The 18545-nt window shown below is 45.6% G+C and overlaps 1 protein-coding gene across 1 annotated transcript in view; it reads right to left on the bottom strand.

Annotated features, from left to right (window-relative positions):
• Positions 1 to 18545, bottom strand: part of LOC137521796 (carcinoembryonic antigen-related cell adhesion molecule 1-like) — a 118954-nt gene that overhangs the window by 17721 nt on the left and 82688 nt on the right. Inside the window, exons 2-4 of the mRNA XM_068241535.1 lie at positions 10247 to 10558; positions 8127 to 8402; positions 3580 to 3708 (exon numbers count right to left, since the gene is read on the bottom strand). Of these exons, the coding sequence (XP_068097636.1) occupies positions 3580 to 3708; positions 8127 to 8402; positions 10247 to 10558 (717 nt within the window). The remainder of the gene's footprint in view (positions 1 to 3579; positions 3709 to 8126; positions 8403 to 10246; positions 10559 to 18545) is intronic.

Here is an 18545-nt window from a genome sequence, read left to right as displayed (position 1 = left end):
AAGAGATAAAAAGTGTCAATAATTCATAGATTTCAGCTCTGGCATACTTCAATGAAGGTGTCATTGAGCAGAGACAATGAAACAGTAAAAACTAGATTTAAATATAAAATAAAAGTATGGGACATCTAAAAAAGTCCTTTATAGGAGACTGATGATAGATACAATTGTTTTTCTCATCAGTTTATTTTCACCTCGGATGTCCTTTAAATCCTGTTCTTTAAAGCGGTATTGTCACCATAAAAATCAAATTTAAACAGCAACTGGTCTGGGTGTATTAAGTGATAAGGATGCTAATCCTGCATTCAAAACTTGCAAAACTTTTTCTGCTGTTATGGTTTGTAGTTATCACATACTTTAGGAGCACTGGCCCTAGTGCCAAACAGTGCCAACCAGTTGAATTCTGGGAGTTCTTTTTATCTATAATATCCTCTTCCATTAATTTCCCTGCCTAGCTGCTTATCAGAAACACCCTCTTGTCACTTGTGTTTACAAGCAAGGCTGAGGTGACTCAGCGATTGGAGGATAAGACAGTGCAGTTCCTAGTATACACCTCAGTGGGAGTGTCTGAAGACTCTGGGAGGAGGGCAGCTAATGAATGCACAATGAGAAGGAGAAGGGAGGGGGGGAAACAAGAGTCAGGGAGGATAGGATGTCAGTGTTAGCTTGGCAAGGCTGCCTAGAATAGGATTTTCTGCTTTTCCTTTATAAAATTCACAGGAATCATTACATGGATAGCACAATACATCTGTTATGTAAGTAGAAGTAGTATTTATCTACTTATATATGTGTTTTTTATTTCTAGGTTAGCATGAGTGTCGCATGTTTAAATACGGTATATTCCACAGCATATTCCAAACTAACGCCACATTATGGTCCCTTCTCCGCCTGCCATTTGTGCTGCGAGATTCTCCAATAAACTCATTCCAGCAGATTTATCAAATCCAGTACAAGGAAGAATCGGAGCAAAGATGGAGCAGATGCCAAGATCAAGGAGCAAATGTTCCACATTTGCATGTGTTTTGCTTAGTAATGATCATAACCTGCTAATTACGATCACACAAAATTTTGCGTAATTTTTCGCAATTAGGCTATACATAATTACGATTTAGACGTTCAAATGATTTTGTGCAATCCATTCATAATTTTGCGTAATTACTAAAATTTTCACATAATTCCATGCCAAATTTAGCGGTTAATAGCAAATCCCCCATACATGCTATGGTCATCAAACTTGCTACGTATGTTAAAGGGCATCTGACTTGAGAGGATTATAGAGGCTGCCATATTTATTTCTTTTTAGACAATACCGGTCGCCCTGCTCGTCTATTTGGCCTAAGTAGTGTCTGAATCACACCAGAAACAAGCATGCAGCTAATCTTTTCAGATCTGATAATAATGTGGATATACACAGGAAAGAGTTAATTCTCCTATGGGTGTACTAGTAGACCCAAGCACTTTTAAAAATGGGCTCTAGGTCTGTTTGCAGACAGAGCGCACAACCGCCGCATGCCCATCCGCCCGCAAGTCCCAACGGCTGTCTGGGTCCGTGCTGTGCACATGCGCAGTAGCTGAAAGCATGGACCCAGCTACACAGAGACAGTGTACGCAGGGACACTTGTCTCTTATTAGGTAGGATTCATTAACCCACCCTTAAATGAAATTTTTTAAATGTGTTAGTTGTTTAAATTTGCAGCTGGCTAGGAATTTCAAAAAAAAAAAAAAAAAAGGCATTTAGTCTAAGTTGATGTATTTTTCTGGTTTGGACTTTATATGCATCCACTTGGATAAATTTCTCTTCCTGCAGGGGGAACTGGCTGCAAAGAGCAGGAACAAATATTGCTTGTTTTCCACACTTGTCCTAACTGAGTGACTGGCAGTGGGAGGAAGCTCTGACACACCGGGTCTTGAGAGAGTACCTGAGTCCCTCCCTTATAACCCTGCCTCCTGGAATGTCCTGTGTAATCACTTGAGATCCATTACAACCCCGCCTCCTGGAATATTCTATGTTTTATAATCATCTGCACACACCCCCAACTCCTCCCACACACACACCCCAACTACACACACACACACTCCCATGGCCCCACCTCCTGGCATTTCCTGTGTTCTGTAACCTCCTGAGCCCCCTTAGAGCCCTGCCAGTTGCAACTGTCCTGTATTCTATTATCACCTGAGCCTTACAGCCCCGCTGCCTGGAATATTCTATGTCCTATAATCACCTGAGGCCCCTTACGGCCACACCTCCTGGAATGCTCTATGTTCTATAATCACCTGCATCACACCCCCACTTCTATGGCCCTACCTACTGGAATGTCCTGTATTCTTTAATCACCAGAACCCTGCCCCCTTACATCCTTACCTCCTTGAACGCACTGTGCTTTATAATCACCTGAGCTCCCTTACAGCCCCACCTCCTGTACTCTATAATCACCTGAGCTCCCTTACAGCCCCACCTCCTGTGCTCTATAATCACCTGAGCTCCCTTACAGCCCCGCCTCCTGGAATGTCTTGTGCTCTATAATCACCTGAGCCCCTTACAGCCCCACCTACTGGAACCTACTGTGTACTATAATCACCTGAACCCCTTTACAGCCTCACCTCCTGAAACGTCCTGTGTTCTATAATCACCTGAGCCCACTTACACCCCTTCATCCTGGAACGTCCTGTGTTCTATAATCACTTGAGCTCCCTTACAGCCCCGCCTCCTGGAATGTCTTGTGCTCTATAATCACCTGAGCCCCCTTACAGCCCCACCTCCTGGAGCTTCTTGTGTTCTGCAATCACCTGAGCCCCCTTACAGCCCCACATCTTGGAGCATCCTGTGTTCTATAGTCACTTGAGCTCCCTTACAGCCCCGCCTCCTGTAACGCCCTGTGCTCTATAATCACCTGAGCCCCCTTACAGCCCCGCCTCCTGGAACGCCCTGTGCTCTATAATCACCTGAGCTCCCTTACAGCACCGCCTCCTGGAATGTCCTGTGCTCTATAATCACTTGAGCTCTCTTACAGCCCCGCCTCCTGGAACCTCCTGTGTCTTAATTACCTGAGCCCCCGTTACAGCCTTGCCTCCTGGAATTCCCTGTTCTCTATAATCACCTGAGCTCCCTTACAGCCCCACCTCCTGGAACTTCCTGTGTTCTATAATCACCTGAGCCCTTCTACAGCCCCGCCTCCTCGAACCTCCTGTGTTCTATAATCACCTGAGCCCCTTACAGCCCCACCTACTGGAACCTACCATGTACTATAATCACCTGAGCCCCCTTACAGCCCCGCCTACTGGAACGTCCTGTGTTCTATAATCACCTGAGCTCCCTACAGCTCCGCCTCCTGGAGCGTCCTCTGTTCTATAATCACCTGAGCCCACCTACAGCCCCACCTACTGAAACCTCCTGTGCTCTATAATCACCTGAGCCCCCTTACAGTGCCGCCTCCTGGATTGTCCTGTATTCTGTATGAACACCATCTTGCCCTTCTCAGCCGGTGCAGGCACTACCACTGTCCAATGCATACTATCACACAGCCAGTGGTGCCGAAGCTTAAAGCACCAGTTGGATACATATTTGCCCTTCAAGTGACTTACCTCTTTTTCTTTTGCGTATGCAATACACCACAAGGACAATGAGAGCAATGAGTAGTATGGCACCCAGCACTGAGCCAATCACAATCCCAGCTATGGCCCCGCCACTAAGGGAGGCTGCAGCATTCGTGTCTGTAGAGAACAGAGGAGAAGTTAGAATCCTAAGCTGTACTCTATGGAAGTACAAAGTGGAAGTGAGTCTTCTAATACAGCAAAAGGAACCTCCGCTCCATCCAAAGCAGTTGTGTGTGGAGGAAGGCAGGAGTTGCAAAGTTTGCCATTTGTAAGATGGCACAGAGTTATATCCTTGTTTCTCTTTTAGTAAATAAACCCTTTACCTTCTAACAATACAAAGTTCAGCATTTCCTGAATGTGAGGTGAAAATAAACGAATGAAACAAACAATTTAATCTATCCTTCTTCTAAAACTGACTTTTTTTTAGTTATCCCACAGTTTTATTTTATATTTAAATGTCCTTTTAAGTTTTTACTGTTCCATGGTCTCTTCTCAATGGCACATTCATTTAAGTATGCCAGAGCTATAATCTATAAAATATTGATCGTTTTTATCTCTTTCCTGTTCTCAGAATCCATTTTTACTGCCAGGAAAGTGTTTTATGGCTAAGGGTCACCCCATAACCTGACTTGGTACAGACTTGGACTGAAACTGCCACTTGCATACCTTATTTTTAACTTTTGCATACCTGATTTTTTAAGAAAAAAAAAAAAGTACACAGCATAGTTATTTGTGTGCTTGGCACTGTACATACATATGTCTATCTCATTATGTCACATGTCAACTTGGATTGCCTTTAAAACAGTAGGGTCCTGCAAGTGTACCCACAATGCCTTACTTCAGGACAATGGGTGGAACTAAAGGAGGATTACAAGGAAATTGTCCCCTCTACTTGCCATCTTGCTCTTTTGGTAAGGTAAAGTGGGGGGTGTGGCCAGATTAAGTGCCACCAGGTTACAGTAGGCCATGCATGCATCCAAAACCAATCCTTTAAGGCAGAGTTCCCCAACCCTGTCCTCAAGGTCCACCAACAGTACATGTTTTGCAGAAAACCACAAACATGCACAGGTGAGGTAATTAGTGTCTCAGCAGAGCTGTTTACCTGCCTCTGTGGATTTCCACAAAACATGCTCTGTTGGTGGGCCTTGAGGACAGGGTTGGGGAACACTGCTTTTAAGGCACTAATGTTGCAATTAAAGTGGGATAAAACTTTGACATAGAATTCAATAAAAATGTGCTTTCCTAGAATTAAAGGATACCATAGTGGGAAAAAAATGCTCTCTGACGTCACAACATAAGTAGTGCACCTGCACAGAGCCCTCCCAGTCGCATGAACGCGTTACAAGGATACGCTTTGCCGAGCAGCGCCTGTGCAGTAAGCAGCGACTACCCCGACCTGGGAGTAAGTTCAGGGGGTCACTACTGACTAACGGAGGAGAACTGGTTGGAGCGATGGGCATGAGGAGAGCCTTCTAAACATGCCTGCTCCCCCCGTTTTTCATTTCCACTAAGGTATTCTATAATGCCAGCGCGTGTGTGTGGGGGGCTCACTGTAGTGTTGGTTGTCCTCACCTGATGGCAGCTAAGGAAGCAATGCGCATAAGTAAGGAAGGCACGCTCGTTACATGGCAGGCAGCACTGCTATGTAAGGCATGCATAGCGTGCCGCACACTACAGAACATTAGAGAGAAACTTCAGCCTAAAGAAACATACTGTCATTAAGTTACATTAGACATGTTAATTAAAATAGATAGGAAATATAATCTCTGACCCACCCTGTTTTAAAAGAACAGGCAAATGTTTGTGATTCTATGGGGCAGCCATGTTTTTCATGAGGGCAGCCATCTTTTTGGTTGAAAGGAGGTGACAGGGAGCATGAGACACAGTTCCAACTGTCCTGATCACCCCTCCCAGCTGCACACTAGGCTTCAAATCTCAAATTCAAAATGAAAAAAAAAACAAATTTGAGCCAAAACATCAGAAATCCCCTCATGCTTTGCACAGCATCAAAATGCCCGGGCAGTTTTCTTCTATGCAGCTAAAAATGAGGCTTGGGTAAGAAAAACAAAATTCTGATGCTGTGAAACTGTTAACCACTAGCCGACTGCATCACACCAATGGGTGTGGCCGCAGCGGCATCCCCAGGACCACCTAACGCCGATCGGCATAAGGTCCTGCGGGCCTGTTTTGCCGGAGACTGCACGTGCATCTTCGCTTGGGAGGCTGAGCTCAGCTCCACCTTCACCTCCACCGTCCACTGCTACACAGTGAAAGCTCTGTTGGTGGGGAGAAAAGGGGGGGGGGGGAGAATCACTTGAGTGCTGACATGCACATCCCTGCAGCGAGGCCTTAAAGCTGCAGTGGCCTATTTCATGAAAAATAGCCTGGTCTTTAGGAGGGGGGGGGGGGGGTTTAACACTGCGGTCTTTAAGTGGTTAACCTCCTTAGCGGTAACCCGGTGTGACATGGGGTAAGCCGCCGGAGGGTGCCGCTCAGGCCCAGCTGGGTCGATTTACATAATTTTTTTGTTTGCTGGACGCAGCTAGCACTTTGCTAGCTGCGCCAGCACACTGATCGCCGCCGGCCCGCGCCCGATCGCCGCTATCCGTTGCGGCGCGCGGGCCCCCCCCCCCCCCAGACCCCGTGCGCTGCCTGGCCAATCAGTGCCAGGCAGCGCCGAGGGGTGGATCGGGACTCCCAATGACGTCATCCCGCCCCGTCGCCATGGCGACGGGGAAGCCCTCCAGGAAATCCCGTTCTTTGAACGGGATTTCCTGATCGGAGATCGCCGGAGGCCCTGGGCTCGCTACATGATTTAAAAAACAAAAACAAAAAAAACTGCTGCGCTGCCCCCTGGCGGAATTTTTCATACCGCCAGGGGGGTTAAAGAAACACCAAGCCTTTTCAGTGCTGCTGAGTAGATTTTTAGTATGGAGGTCCACTTTAAGCTGCACTGCTTTAGAAACGCAGCTTGATGAATAAAGCCAATGAATACAGTGGGATGCAAAGGTTTGGGCAACGTTGTTAATTGTCATGATTTCCCTGTATAAATCGTTGGTTGTTACGATAAAATAAGTCAGTTAAATATATCATATAGGAGACAGACACAGTGACATTTGAGAAGTGAAATGAAGTTTATTGGATTTACAGAAAATGTGCAATAATTGTTTAAACAAAATGAGGCAGGTGCATAAATTTGGGCACCACAAAAAAGAAATGAAATTAATATTTAGTGGATCCTCCTTTTGCAGAAATTACAGCCACTAAACTCCCTATAGGTTCCAATGAGAGTCTGGATTCTGGAAGGTATTTTGGACCATTCCTCTTTACAAAACATCTCTAGTTGATGGCTTCCGAGCAGGACAGCTCTCTTTAACTCACACCACAGATTTTCAATTATATTCAGGTCTGGGGACTGAGATGGCCATTCCAGAACGTTGTACTTGTTCCTCTGCATGAATGCCTTAGTGGATTTTGAGCAGTGTTTAGGGTCGTTATCTTGTACAAAGATCCAGCCCCGGCGCAGCTTCAGCTTTGTCATTGATTCCTGGACATTGGTCTCCAGAATCTGCTGATACTGGGTGGAATCCATGCGTCCCTCAACTTTGACAAGATTCCCAGTCCCTGCACTGGCCACACAGCCCCACAGCGTGATGGAACCACCACCATATTTTACTGTAGGTAGCAGGTGTTTTTCTTGAAATGCTGTGTTGTTTTTCCTCCATGCATAACGCCCCTTGTTATGCCCAAATAACTCAATTTTAGTTTCAGCAGGCCACAGCACCTTATTCCAAAATGAAGCTGGCTTATCCAAATGTGCTTTAGCATACTTCAAGCGGCTCGGTTTGTGCTGTGGGCGGAGAAAAGGCTTCCTCCGCATACAGCATCTCCTTGTGTAAAGTGCACCGAATGGTGGAATGATACACAGTGACCCCATCTGCAGCAAGATGATGTTGTAGGTCTTTGGTGCGGATCCGTGGGTTGGCTCTGACTGTTCTCACCATTCATCACTTTGGTCTGAGACAGCTTTCTGTATCCTCCCTCTAAACCATGATGGTGAACAATCTTTGTCTTCAGGTCATTTGAGAGTTGTTTTGAGACCCCCATGTTGCTACTCTTTATTCAAAATTTAAAAGAGGAAGGAACCTTACAATTGACTCCCTTAAATACTCTTTCTTATAATGGGATTCACCTGTGTATGTGGGTCAGTTGTCACTGAGCTTACCAAGTTAATTTATGTTCCAATAATTAGTTCTAAAGGTTTTAGAATCAATAAAATGACAAATTTATGCACCAGCCTAATTTTATTTAAACAATTATTGCACACTTTCTGTAAATGAAATAAACTTCATTTCACTTCTCAAATATCACTGTGTGTGTCTCCTATAGGATATATTTAACTGACATTTTTTATTTGTATAGCAACCAACGATTTATACAGGAAAATCATGACGATTAACAACGTTGCCCAAACTTTCGCATCCCACTGTAGGTATAGCAAAACATAAATCCCAATCAATACTGTACCCACTCACAAGAAACGGTGAGTTCAAATGTTTTTCTGTCTGCGCTGATCGGATTAGACATTGAACAGGTGTAGTTCCCACTATATGTTCTGTCGGGGTTTTTTATTTGTAGAGTTCTGTTCCCATTTAGAAGGGTGTAGCTGTCATTATAGCCCAGCGTCTGTCCACTCCGTGTCCATGTGACTGTATCAGCATCACCAGCTGAGCTGCAGGTCAGATTCACCAACGCCATCCCCTCACTGACTGACTCCGGGGACTGCACTACCGAGACGTTAATCACCGGATCTGCAGCAAAAGAACAATAATAACAATGCTTACAAACTGCAGAAGACAGACAACCTACCACCACGTCACAAATATAGAGTTAAATGAGATGCTAGCAGGGCCGGATTTACCATAAGGCACTATAGGCACATGCCTACAGGTGTCTGATCTTGGAAGGCGGCTCACTTCCCTCTCCCAGTGCCTCCCTCCTGCTTTGTGCATGCAGAGTCGTGATCGGAGTGTAAATAAGAGGCTACTCACCAGGGTCTCAGCATTCCACTGACCATATGTCCCTTCAGTCGGGGGCACCTCTAGCTACCTAATACTTGGTGGCACCTCTAGCTACTTAATAATGAGGATAGCTCTGGCTAGCTAATACTAAGGGTTACTTGTAGCAATGCTGGACAAGGGAACTAAGGAAAAATGACAGCTGGGACAACCAGTACGCTTTTCTGTGTGGTTCGGTGGGGATAAGTTGGTTCATGAAGGGCGGAGTCTAAGGTGCCAGGGCATCTGTGCCTATCGGCTTCTGTGAGGTAAATCTGGGCCTGGATGCTAGTTTAAGTTGATTAAAATTTTTGACAGTCTCAACAATAGTATTAAAGCCAATGTCAACTAAAGTTAAAAAAGAAACAAAACAAAAAAACAGATACTTACGGTGGATATACACTCATCGATTTTCTCATTCGATTCCTTGCAGATTAGATTACTCTGCCTGGAATCGATTCCCCAAAATGTCATATCGATTGATTTTTTATCCATTTTAAACAAAAATCAATTGAAAGAATCGATCAGACAGGATTGGAAAATTCAAAACAATCGGAGGAGGAGCAAGAGCATTGGCAGATCAATGGCCTTTAGCTGTGCACTGCATGGAACAGTGCAACTCTGCAGTTTGATTGATTTTCAATAGATTCCCTGCTGGAATCTATTGGAAATTGATGTGCATTGTATGGTAGGATTTGATTCCTTCTAAAGCCATTATTTACAGAAAGGAATTGGATTTGGAACATTGGGTGGAAATCCCAATGTAAGTGTATGGCCAGCTTTGCCTTTGGAGAAGGAAGACTCCTATAGAGCCTTCCTATTCCTCTTATACTCCCCTCGTTCCAGCGCTGTCACCTTGTTCCAATCTGCTGCCGTGGGGGGCTTCAGAAGTCATTGGAAGCCCCAGTGCTCCCTAAGACAGGCGGCAATGTACTGAGCCTGCAGGCGCTGTATGGAGCCACCCGTCTTTGGGAGCACTCGGGCTCCCAAAGTTTTCCGAAGCCTCCCGCGGCGGCGCAGCGCAGCAGATTAGTGATGGGATCACCAGACACAAGTGAACTCCTGCTTCCTCTCAGACTACAGCGGCACCTCACGTGACCCAGCAGCACCTAACAGGCCAGATGAGGCACCGATGTAGCCATGGATACAGGACACTGGACGGGCAGATGGAGATCCCATCACTGGAACACTAAGAGCTGGTGAGTGAAGCGGCTCTGTACATCTAGGGAGGGGGAGACCGAGTGCGAGGAGGGGACATTTGGGGAGGGGAGCCGCCTCTTGCTGCCCTCTAATTGTTGCCGCCCTAAAGCACGTGATTCAAGTTGCTTCATGGAGGAACCGTCCCTGTATCTATGACATATCTGATTTCCATGCAGGGTCCAGAAAAGTCATACAAGAAGGTACTCTGAGTTCTGCTACTGCAATGGTGATGATGGACATGTCGACATAAATCCTATGGATAGCATAAGATCCATTGACATGTCCGTTAGTCTCCGCTGTAGAAACCAGTATGATTTGGCCTCTAGTGTGGACCTTTCCTAAGAAGTCCCTCTGATGACTCTACAACGATAGAATGAAATTCTGTTTTATCCACTCACCATAGATTTTCACGTGAAAAGACAGTGAGGCCTGCGTCTGACCAACCACATTGACCGTAACAGTGTAAGTCCCAGCATCATTCTTGTTAGCGTTGGTGATAACCAGAGATACATTGTCTATGATTGACACTCTGTTGTTTACAGATGAAAGCATCCCATTTGCCCAGGTAGCCGCAATTGTGCCATTCACTGTCCATGTGATTATGGCTGTAGTCAGTGCTTGGCTGGGATAGATGTTCAGGGTGATGATTTGCCCGGTCTGAACGTTTCCAGTGGAGTTGCTGGTCAGAGTCAGAGCTGCTGCTTCACTGCCTGCCAAGAGATATAGATATCAGTCATCATCAATCCGGACATTTCCTCCATGCAGCTCACACACAGAGGTACGTTATAGTGACACCGACACCAATAACAAATTAGCATACAAGAGGCATAAAAAGTATAACGGTGGCCATACATCCATCGAATTGGCGGTCGATCGACCTTCCGATTTGATAACTATTATCGAATCGGATGTAAATTGGTGCCACCAAGTGCATGCGCAATTGACGATGCGTCCAATTCTGGGCCAAGCATGTCGATCGGATGTGCTGCAAGATGTCTGGCTGTCCGGATCGATCAGCTGCACGGAGGTAACAGTCAGCGATTTCCAGACGAGTTACTAACGCGATGAAACTTCCGACACTATCCCCGCTAATGTCCAATGTGCCCCACAGTGCCTAGTGCACTATACATTACCTGTTTGTGTCCTTTGCAGGCTCCGGGCTCCCATCCCCCGTCCATACACGTGACTTGTGTGGTTGCCGGCGTACTTGTGGGTGCGTGTGATGTCACACAGGCACCCACGTTACTCTGGTAACTACATGGGGCATGTGTATGGACTGAGCCCAGAGCCAGCGGCAGACATGGACAGGTAATTTATAATGCACTGGGCACCCGGGCGGGGCACATTGGACATAACCGGGGGCAGCGTTGGGCCGGCGAGGTGGCACAAGGCCAATTCTGATCGGGAATCAGCATGTTGTGAATGGACAGTCGGAATCTCTGAAATAAGATTCGATTAGAGAGAGATTTGTCTTGAATCTGCCCCTCATTGCGAAATGCATGGCTACCTTTAAAATCATTTTTTTTTCAGAGCTACACTCTGGAGAACTATATGCAAATTAGTACTGTTGCTATGAGTGTAAATAAATTGCAAACAACACATGTATTGAATATGATGAGACAATAGACAGAGTAGAATAATGACATAAGAGGAAATGTCACCCATTGATCGTTTTAGCAATCCCAGCCATGCGTCCTTTTAAATAAACTCTCAGCTTTCATTGAAAATCTCTGCAAACCCATCTATATCAGTGTCCCAAAAGACTTTTTGTAATTTAATGTTATTAAAGGGAACCTTAGAGAGGGATATGGGTTTCCTTTTTATTTATTTATTATTTATTGTATTTATAAAGTGCTAACATATTACGCAGCGCTGAACATTAGTTTAGGTTACAGACAATATTTAGGGGTGACATACAGCAATACGACAATACAGGAATACATGCAAAGCATCCGAGGAACGTTCACCTCCCATTCATTCGCCTATAACTTTATTGCTACTTATCACAATGAATTGATCTGTATCTTGTTTTTTCCGCCACTAATTAGGCTTTCTTTGGGTAGTACATTTTGCTAAGAATTATTTTTTTCTAAATCCATTTTAGCAGGAAGATTAAGAAAGAAATGAAAAAAATTCATTATTTCTCAGTTTTTGGCCATTATAGTTTGAAATTAATATGTGCTACCGTAATTAAAACTCATGTATTTTATTTGCCCATCTGTCCCGGTTATTACACCGTTTAAATGATGTCCCTATCACAATTTATGGTGCCGATATTTCATTTAGAAATAAAGGTGCATTTTTTCAATTTGCGTCCATCACTATTTATAAGCTTATAATTTTAAATAATATAATAACATAGTCTCTTGACATGCATATTTAAAAAGTTCAGACCCTTGGGTAACTATTTATGTTGTTTTTATTTTTTTTTTAATAAAAAATGTATGTGGGTAATTTTTGGTGTGGGAGGGAAACTGCTAATTTTAAATGTAAAATAATATAATTGTTTGATTAAAAATGTATGTGGGTGCCGTTTACTATTTGGCCACAAGATGGCCACAGTCAAAAAAGTCCTGGATGCGAACGATCTCGCATCCAGGAACTAAAAAGCAGAGGAGAAGTTTCCTGGGGCAGAAATACTGCGCTCTCTGGATAGAAAGCGTTGGTTTTTCTGCGGGGAAGTTAGATCAGTGAATGGGAATTGTATTCCCATTCACTGATTGGAGGGCTAGCGGCGGGCGGCGGGAGCGCGCGGGAGTGCGCCCGATCGCTCGCACCATGTGGCGGGAGCAGCAGTGCCTATCTGGACGAGGAATCTCGTCCAGATAGGCCAAACTGGTTAAACAATACCAGTTGCCTGGCAGTCCTGCTGATCTCTTTGGCTGCAGTAGTGGCTGAATCACACACCTGAAACAAGCATGCAGCTAATCCAGTCTGACTTCAGTCAGAGCACCTGATCTGCATGCTTGTTGAGGGGCTGTGGCTGAACATATTAGAGACACAGGATCAGCAGGAGAGTCCGGCAACTGGTATTATTTTAAAAGGAAAAATCGATATCCTTCTCAGTTTAGATTCCCTTTAAAATGGATCTTTCTATTGCAATTAGTGATCGCCGATCGGCTATATGTTTCTGGCAGTAGATGTTTTGCACTTCTTTGCCAGCCTGAAATCTGTACTTTCTTTGTGAAGCAGGGACTACCTAGAAACTTTTAAATTGGACCTGAACTCTTGAACAGGACAGAAGGAAAACATAGAGAAATGCACCCTGTATGTAGTTACAGTTTATCCTGTCTAATCCCCCCTCATCTATAATCATTAACCACTTAACGACCGCCCCCAGCCGATGGGCGGCGGCAAAGACCGGGCCCAAACGACCGCAATACGCCCATCGGCGGGGGCGGCTGCGGGAGTGGCTGTGCGGCGATCGCGTCATTCGTGACGCGATCAGCCGCCGGGGACTGGCTCCGCCCACCGCTCGTAGTAACCCGCCGGCCGTTCGGAAGCGCCGGCGGGTTACTAGCACCCGGATCGCCGCATGTAACAAGTATAATAGGCTTTGTAATGTATACAAAGCCTATTATACTGGCTGCCTCCTGCCCTGGTGGTCCCAGTGTCCGAGGGACCACCAGGGCAGGCTGCAGCCACCCTAGTCTGCACCCAAGCACACTGATTTCCCCCCCCCCTGCCCCCTGATCGCCCACAGCACCCCTCAGACCCCCCCCTGCCCACCCCCCAGACCACTGTTTGCACCCAGTCACCCCCCTAATCACCCATCAATCACTCCCTGTCACTATCTGTCAACGCTATTTTATTTTTAAGTCCCTAATCTGCCCCCTACTCCCTCCTGATCACCCCCCCACCCCTCAGATTCTCCCCAGACCCCCCCCCCCCCCCGTGTACTGTATGCATCTATCCCCCCTGATCACCTGTCAATCACCTGTCAATCACCTGTCAATCACCCGTCAATCACCCGTCAATCACCCCCTGTCACTGCCACCCATCAATCAGCCCCTAACCTGCCCCTTGCGGGCAATCTGATCACCCACCCACACCAATAGATCGCCCGCAGATCCGACATCAGATCACCTCCCAAATCCATTGTTTACATCTCTTATCTCCTCTAAACACCCACTAATTACCCATCAATCACCCCCTATCACCACCTGTCACTGTTACCCATCAGATTAGACCCTAATCTGCCCCTTGCGGGCACCCAATCACCCGCCCACACGCTCAGATTGCCCTCAGACCCCCCCTTATCAATTCGCCCGTGCAATATTTACATCTGTTATTCCCTGTAATAACCCACTGATCACCTGTCAATCACCCATCAATCACCCCCTGTCACTGCCACCCATCAATCACCCCCTGTCACTGCCACCCATCAAACAGCCCCTAACCTGCCCCTTGCGGGCAATCTGATCACCCACCCACACCAATAGATCGCCCGCAGATCCGACATCAGATCACCTCCCAAATCCATTGTTTACATCTCTTATCTCCTCTAAACACCCACTAATTACCCATCAATCACCCCCTATCACCACCTGTCACTGTTACCCATCAGATTAGACCCTAATCTGCCCCTTGCGGGCACCCAATCACCCGCCCACACCTCAGAACGCCCTCAGACCCCAGCCCTGATCACCTCGCCAGTGCATTGCTTGCATCTATTTCCCCCCTCTAATCACACCTTGAGACACCCATCAATCACCTCCTGTCACCCCCTAGCACACCTACCCATCAGATCAGGCCCTAATTTGCCCCGTGTGGGCTCCTGATCACTCGGCCAAACCCTCAGATCCCCCTCAGACCCCCTTCCGATCACGTCCCCAGTGCATTTATTGCATCTATTTTCCCCTCTAACCGCCCCCTGAGACACCCATCAATCACCTCCTGTCACCCCCCTAGCACTCCTATCCATCAGATCAGGCCCAATACATCCTGTCATCTAAGAGGCCACCCTGCTTATGACCGCTTCCACAAAATTTGCCCCCTCATAGACCACCTGTCATCAAAATTTGCAGATGCTTATACCCCTGAACAGTCATTTTGAGAAATTTGGTTTCCAGACTACTCACAGTTTTGGGCCCGTAAAATGCCAGGGCAGTATAGGAACCCCACAAGTGACCCCATTTTAGAAAGAAGACACCCCAAGGTATTCTGTTAGGTGTATGATGAGTTCATAGAATATTTTATTTTTTGTCAAAAGTTAGAGGAAATTGGATTTTTATTGTTTTTTTCACAAAGTGTCATTTTTCACTAACTTGTGACAAAAAATAAAATCTTCTATGAACTCACCATACCCCTAACGGAATACCTTGGGGTGTCTTCTTTCTAAAATGGGGTCACTTGTGGGGTTCCTATACTGCCCTGGCATTTTAGGGGCCCTAAACCGTGAGGAGTAGTCTAGAATCCAAATGCCTCAAAATGACCTGTGAATAGGACGTTAGGCTCCTTAGCGCACCTAGGTTGCAAAAAAGTGTCACACATGTGGTATCGCCGTACTCAGAAGAAGTAGTATAATGTGTTTTGCGGTGTATTTTTATACATACCCATGCTGGGTGGGAGAAATCTCTCTGTAAATGGACAATTGTGTGTAAAAAAAATCAAATAATTGTCATTTACAGAGATATTTCTCCCACCCAGCATCTGTATGTGTAAAAATACACCCCAAAACACATTATACTACTTCTCCTGAGTACGGCGGTACCACATGTGTGGCACTTTTTTGCACCCTAAGTGCGCTAAGGGGCCCAAAGTCCAATGAGTACCTTTAGGATTTCACAGGTCATTTTGCGACATTTGGTTTCAAGACTACTCCTCACGGTTTAGGGCCCCTAAAATGCCAGGGCAGTATAGGAACCCCACAAATGACCCCATTTTAGAAAGAAGACACCCCAAGGTATTCCGTTAGGAGTATGGTGAGTTCATAGAAGATTTTATTTTTTGTCACAAGTTAGCGGAAAATGACACTTTGTGAAAAAAAACAATTAACATCAATTTCCGCTAACTTGTGACAAAAAAAAAAATCTTCTATGAACTCACCATACTCCTAATGGAATACCTTGGGGTGTCTTCTTTCTAAAATGGGGTAATTTGTGGGGTTCCTATACTGTCCTGGCATTTTAGGGGCCCTAAACCGTGAGGAGTAGTCTTGAAACGAAATTTCTCAAAATGACCTGTGAAATCCTAAAGGTACTCATTGGACTTTGGGCCCCTTAGCGCAGTTAGGGTGCAAAAAAGTGCCACACATGTGGTATCGCCGTACTCAGGAGAAGTAGTATAATGTGTTTTGGGGTGTATTTTTCCACATACCCATGCTGAGTGGGAGAAATATCTCTATAAATAGACAATTGTGTGTAAAAAAAATAAAAAAATTGTCATTTACGGAGATATTTCTCCCACCCAGCACGGGTATGTGTAAAAATACACCCCAAAACACATTATACTACTTTTCCTGAGTACGGCAATACCACATGTGTGGCACTTTTTTGCAGCCTAACTGCGCTAAGGGGCCCAAAGTCCAATGAGCATCTTTAGGCTTTACAGGGGTGCTTACAATTAGGCACCCCCCAAAATGCCAGGACAGTGAACACACCCCACAAATGACCCCATTTTGGAAAGTAGACACTTCAAGGTATTCAGAGAGGAGCATAGTGAGTCCGTGGCAGATTTCATTTTTTTTTTGTCGCAAGTTAGAAGAAATGGAAACTTTTTTTTTGTTGTTGTTGTTGTCAGAAAGTGTCATTTTCCGCTAACTTGTGACAAAAAATAAAATCTTCTATGAACTCACCATGCCTCTCACTGAATACTTTGGGATGTCTTCTTTCCAAAATGGGGTCATTTGGGGGGTATTTGTACTATCCTGGAATTTTAGCCCCTCATGAAACCTGACAGGTGCGCAGAAAAGTCAGAGATGCTTGAAAATGGGAAAATTCACTTTTGGCACCATAGTTTGTAAACGCTATAACTTTTACCCAATCCAATAAATATACACTGAATGGTTTTTTTTTTATCAAAGACATGTAGCAGAATAACTTTCGCGCTCAAATGTATAGGAAATTTTACTTTATTTGAAAAATGTCAGCACAGAAAGTTAAAAAAGTCATTTTTTTGACAAAATTCATGTCTTTTTTGATGAATATAATAAAAAGTAAAACTCGCAGCAGCAATCAAATAGCATCAAAAGAAAGCTGTATTAGTGACAAGAAAAGGAGGTAAAATTCATTTAGGTGGTAGGTTGTATGACCGAGCATTAAACCGTGAAAGCTGCAGTGGTCTGAATGGAGAAAAAGGCTCTGGTCCTTAAAGAGGAACTGTAACGAAAAAACGGCCCCTGGGGGGTACTCACCTCGGGTGGGGGAAGCCTCAGGATCCTAATGAGGCTTCCCACGCCGTCCTGCGTCCCTCGGGGGTCTCGCTGTAGCCCTCCGTACAGCGGTGACGTAATATTTACCTTTGCAGGCTCCTGCGCAGGCGTTCTGGCTGCTTTCGCTCCGAAGGAGGCGGAAATACCCGATCGCCGTCGGGTCCGCTCTACTGCGCAGGCGCAAGTCTCCGGCGCCTGCGCAGTAGAGCGGACCCGACTGAGATCGGGTATTTCCGCCTCCTTCGGAACGAAAGCAGCCACAGCGCCCCCGCTGGAGCCTGCAAAGGTAAATATTGAATTGAACAGTCGGCACAGTCGCCGGCTGTTCGGAGGGCTGCAGCGAGACCTCCGTGGGACAGAGGACGGCGTGGGAAGCCTCATTAGGATCCTGAGGCTTCCCCCACCCGAGGTGAGTACCCCCCAGGGGATCTTTTTGTTGTTACAGAGTCTCTTTAAGGGGCGAAAAGACTGTGGTCCTGAAGTGGTTAATTAATCACCATTGTGAATGCCAGTTCTCGATGGACTTGTGAAGGAGTACGGTATATTCAGACATAGGGGAGGAGAGAAAACGTATGTTATTATTGAGTAATAGTATAACGCTATGTAATTTCCCCTGTGAGATTCTGAATTACGCCAATGACTTATACAGGTCCCACAAGAACAAGCACAGGAATGAGGAAGAGCAGAAAAAAGCGAAATTGAGCATTGATGCAAATGGGGCGTGGCAGAGGGGTTAACTCACCCTGCTTTCTACCTCTGGCTGGCTGCAGGGCTCCCCGCCTCTCTACAGCCTCCTGATACTTCCTCCTTTCTTTTCTGTTACTTCCTCCTTCTGGCTGTGGAGAAGAAAGTATCAGGAGGATGAAAAGGGATGAGTAGCTCTTAGGCCAGAAGTAGCAACCCAGGTGTATGAGCAGGAGGACTGCCATGTTACTAGAGAGTGCAGTCAGGTATCTGGTGAACAAGAGGAGCCTTGGGTAAAATATTCACAGGTTTAAAATCAAAAGCATTCATCTGACTTGTAGTAAAGCAGTACTCTTTGTGACAATGTAATGAAGGGGGGAGAGAGGGGGACATTATATATATAGTGTCACCTGCAGTGACACTTCTAATGAGCTGTTATCAAGGTTCTAGCCTCACCTCCTAAACATGAAATAACGTTACTATGAACATTTCAGTTCTCATTGATGTGCTATAGTAAAATATCGGTAGAGTTTACCGATATTTTACTGAACAGGGGAGACTAAATGACCTGAGTGCCCATCGCTCTGCAGCTAATATCGCACTATTGGCTGTGGTGAGGTCCCAGGGAGCAGGCAGACTTT

The sequence above is a fragment of the Hyperolius riggenbachi genome, chromosome 6, assembly GCF_040937935.1.
Source record: "Hyperolius riggenbachi isolate aHypRig1 chromosome 6, aHypRig1.pri, whole genome shotgun sequence".
NCBI classification, from domain to species: Eukaryota; Metazoa; Chordata; class Amphibia; order Anura; family Hyperoliidae; genus Hyperolius; species Hyperolius riggenbachi.
Note: the sequence above shows the minus strand (reverse complement) of the source record. Positions and strands in the feature narration are given on the sequence as shown.